At 44.8% G+C, this 4,204-nt stretch overlaps 1 protein-coding gene across 1 annotated transcript; it reads right to left on the bottom strand.

The window, feature by feature from the left end:
* Nucleotides 1–494: 494 nt before the first annotated feature.
* Nucleotides 495–4,025, bottom strand: ZDHHC12 (zinc finger, DHHC-type containing 12; the record flags this gene model as incomplete). Its single annotated transcript, XM_008946002.1, has 4 exons — nt 495–804; nt 1,407–1,573; nt 2,804–2,890; nt 3,829–4,025. Coding segments are annotated over 4 exons (761 nt in total), but the record flags the coding sequence as incomplete, so codon positions are not given.
* Nucleotides 4,026–4,204: the final 179 nt, after the last annotated feature.

Below are 4,204 nucleotides of genomic sequence, written 5' to 3'. Positions count from 1 at the left end.
TGCTTTTGATTGTCCAAATATTTACTCAGATATTTCTATTATGTGCCTAACGCTGCTGGCAAAAGGCACTGTGGTTCTCAGTGAGAACTGTGTTTTAAGAAAGGCCACAGGAATAATTTCTTCTGGTTTTGTCACAGCTGCTGTTCCATAGCAGCAAAAGGGGAAGGAGACTGGGGAAGACATGGATGCTCACTTCTCTTGCATCTCTTCTGGAGGATACAGATGCAGTTAACGAAAGAAAGTAAATTTAGAGAGATAGCTTTGCTCAGTTCAGAAATCAGCTTTGCTGGCCTTCCCAGAACCAGTGCCTCACCTTTAGCAGTGTTATTCATATATATAAAAAATAACTCTGTCCTTTAAATGTTCACCCTGCAAGTGTGAACAGGTTGCACAGTTGAACATGGGAAGTTCATGAAGTTCTGTGCAAGGTAATAGCAACAATTACATTAGCAAAGCTTTACCCAGCAGCCTGCAGCTGGTCAGGACTGTGGTGACTAGACAGGGTCACTGCTCCTGAGAAAGTAGATCTTCTCCCATGCAGTGAGGTGGCACGAACAGAAGAATCTCCAGAGGTTGAGGACCACCCCTTGGTCAAAGGGATTCTCCAGCTCGGAGTGGCGCAGGTAGGGGATGCGGTGAGGTGACATGAATTCCCAGGTGGTGGTGTTGCAGGAGATCAGGTAGAGGTGTGACACCAGCAGCAGCAGGACCACAACCGTGAAGGTGACTATCAGGAGGAAAGATGCCAGGAGGAGGATGTTGTGCTGCAGCCAGTCCCAGGACTGTTCAAAGTAGAGGCCTGACCTTTCCATTCAAAGAGAAATATGTTCATGGTAAAAGATGTAGAACTAGCTATATAAGCCAAGCAAACTGGATGGCATGTTCAACTTTGATTCAAAATTAATGACCTTCCAATAATCGTGTACTACAGAGAGTTAACATACTGTAAACTCTTTTAGAGACTGCACCAGCAGTGACTTTGAATCCAAGAAGTTTAAAAGATGCTGGTTCCCCTGGCAGCTGAGAGGGACAGTCCTCTTCAGGTAACTCCACTCCTGAATAGGCATTCAGCTGAAACCCTGCTGAGTTTCCAGTACTTGGATTTGTAAATAAAGACCATATTACAGTAACTGAAGCAAAATTAGTTACCTTGTGTACTGCTGTTAATTCTGTTAATATAAGCTTAAACCAAAGATAAACAAGGAAACCTAAATTATCAGATTCTCTTCAACTGTTGATCAGCTATGTTGTTCCTCAGCAGACTGGGGGCTCAGGGGAGCTGATATCCAGGAAGCACAAGGGGATCCAAAGCCAATCCAGTCACTGCTATAACCCTTCAGTGGGGCCCTAGGAGCACCAGAACTTTTAGCAATCTCAGAGGTCAAAGTGCCACCTCCAGGCCTTACCAAGCAACGTGCCCTCCCCACAGCAGAACTACAAGCTGCACGCTCAGGTAAGCTATGAAGAAGGGGTGATTCCTCTCTCCCACACAGTTCCCAATCCAGGGGCAGTGGTGGTCGTAACGCCGTACGCAGTGCTGGCACAGCTGGCAGTGCTTGGCTCGCATGGGTTGCTGCAAAACAACAAAAAATTACTATCCATAGTCCACTGCTGTCCCCAAAGTGCTCCCTTTGGGATAACAGCTCAACATAAACATTGCTAAGATGACTAAAGTGGATCATGATTCCCCTAGTACATGATCTTAATGAGTGAGATTCAAATTAAATGGTTCTCCCACACTACTACCTACACATTTTCTTTACTGTATCTACCTACTTATAGGAAGTCCAGTGTGTAAAGGAGGGAGACAGAACCAATTTGTCTATTCAGGAAAGCATAAGCAGAGTGTTGAGGTGAAAAAACTAGGACCACTGCTATTGAGTAAAGTGTGCAGGGATGGGAAGTTTTTATGGGCCTGCATGGATGGGGGAAGCACCTCTGTTTCTGTGTGAACACACGACACTTGCACAGGGAAGCAGCTCAAGAACCAGGAATAGAGAAGATGAAAAATCTGGCAGAGAAAAGTGCCTCCTGGGATTTGTTCCCTGAAGCATAGATCTGTTTTGCCAGCTTTTCCTCTTGCAATAAGTTTGCTTCTCTTGGTAGATATTCTTCAGGAATTTATGGAAGCTGGGATAATGCCTGATATTATTAAATTGATAAGGATTGCTCTGAAAACAGGCACTTTAAGGCTTTGGGCAAACTGTTTTAAGAGCTAATTTAATTGCTCTAATTTTTCCTTCATGCTGTCTTTCACAGCTCAGGCTAATGTTTTGTTGCTTTTAGGCCTTCAAACAAGCTCAAGGCTACCAGCAGTTCTTACATGCCATGCTCAACTGCTTTTCTGACTCTCTATCAATCAAGTTATCTTCAGAACAACCTTTTTTGCAACACTGTAAGGTCTGACTGACATGGCTGTAAGAATGCAGAATATAGTTTTCCCATGGCAAAAGAAGATCCTTTTTTCTATGAGCCAGCAGGGACTTGTTTCAGCCTCTGAAAACTAGTGTACATGCCCACATCCATCACTACTGCACCTTTAGCTACACAATTAATTTTCAATTCAGGACTCTATCTGAATTTTATTTGCTAGTTGTGTTTACTTTTTCTGTGAGTTTTTCAGCAGGTTTTTTTCCTGTGACAGAATGAATCGCATCTGCCAAGCCTCCAAACCACTGAGCATTGAGCAGCAATGATAGAGCAGAAAAACACCAGCAAGAGCAGCTGAACAAAGATGTTGCCAAAAAATGTAAGCTTCCCAATCACTCACCCCATCCTCTCCCAGCGTGCCAGGAACACCTACCTTCACCATGCAGTAACCGCAGCGCCGCGTCTGAACGTCGCCTGGCGCCTGGGGGATCACCAGGCTTTGTTCTTCACTCTTCCCTGCCTACACAAACAGAGCAAGGAGGTGACTAAGGAGGTTTTGTGTGATGCTGCCTCAAGTACAGCAGCATGACTGAGCTCTGGATCCTTTCACTTCACAGTTATGCAGTGTTGTTTCTATCATTAAGAAAGTTAAAATAATCCCTTAGAATCCCTACAGAAGCTGCTGTATAAAGACTGTGGAATGAAATTCCACTGTAGATAGTTAAGGTACAGCAAGAGAGAACAAGCTCCTGTAACCATCAAATGAATGTTTGCATAGAGGCAGAAATAGCTGCAGACAAGATACCACATCAATCCCAACACTTAGGGACAAAAATAAACAAGGTTAAACTTTGCTTCGAAGCACAGTAACAATGTCTTTGCAGTATAAGCAGTGCTACTTATTCATAAAGTAACGATGGATGATTAAAATTGATAATGCTTTTGTCCTACACAGTCTTTATGGCAGTAAACCTGGAACAGACTTTCTCTGTTACTTTGCATCTTCATTTACTTCACTCTAATTTGTTTGTGTACATGTCCTCTGAGAGGGCAATAAATCTAGACAGCTCAAAAACTGGAGTTGCAGAGAGCACTTTCTTCCAAGGTTGCCATTCAATTTGGGGGCTTTGTACCACTAAGAAGTGGTTTAGCATAAAATAGGTCAGGTACACATTCCATAGGGTACTGAAGCCTCTGATGCAAGAGAGGACTTGTGCTCAAATGGCACAGTGTGCTTAGAACAGGAGCATGGGGTGAAAGACACACTTGAAGCCTGTGCCTGCTAGGTTTGGAATTGGAGGCTGCCTAGCCTGACCTCCAATGGTCTGTGTATGTTTCCTTTATGCCAAGTGCAACAGAAGCTGTTTCAGATTGTTCTTGTCTCGCCAGCAGGAAAAAGAAAATAAGCCTACAGATTTTATAGCTTCACCACTTTCTCTTATTCATGACGTGATATACCTCCACTTCCTCTTCAGACTTAACAAAACCCGGATCCATGAGAGACACCTTAAAGTACAGCAGAAGAGAGCACAAGACCAGCAAGACGAAGATCAGTGGCTGCAGCAGCTCTCCACGCTCCTCTTGCTTTTGCAGATCTGAAAGGTACCCCCAAAAAAGAGAAGTAGTTCCTTGTGAAATGTTTAGGATTTTTCTCCCTGGCCTTAACAAAGGGGTCTCGCACTTACGGTGATAAATCGGGCGCGAGAGGGCGTGGGGTGAGAAGGGGGCAAGGGACGGGCCTCCCAGCACCCCACAGCCCCCTCAGGGCACACCCCCAGGCTGAGGCAGGGCGCGGAACACCCATCTTCTCCCTGGCCGCCCTGGCGCAGGGACC

This window comes from Merops nubicus, unplaced genomic scaffold (assembly GCF_000691845.1).
Source record: "Merops nubicus isolate BGI_N331 unplaced genomic scaffold, ASM69184v1 scaffold16010, whole genome shotgun sequence".
Taxonomy (NCBI): Eukaryota; Metazoa; Chordata; class Aves; order Coraciiformes; family Meropidae; genus Merops; species Merops nubicus.
Note: the sequence above shows the minus strand (reverse complement) of the source record. Positions and strands in the feature narration are given on the sequence as shown.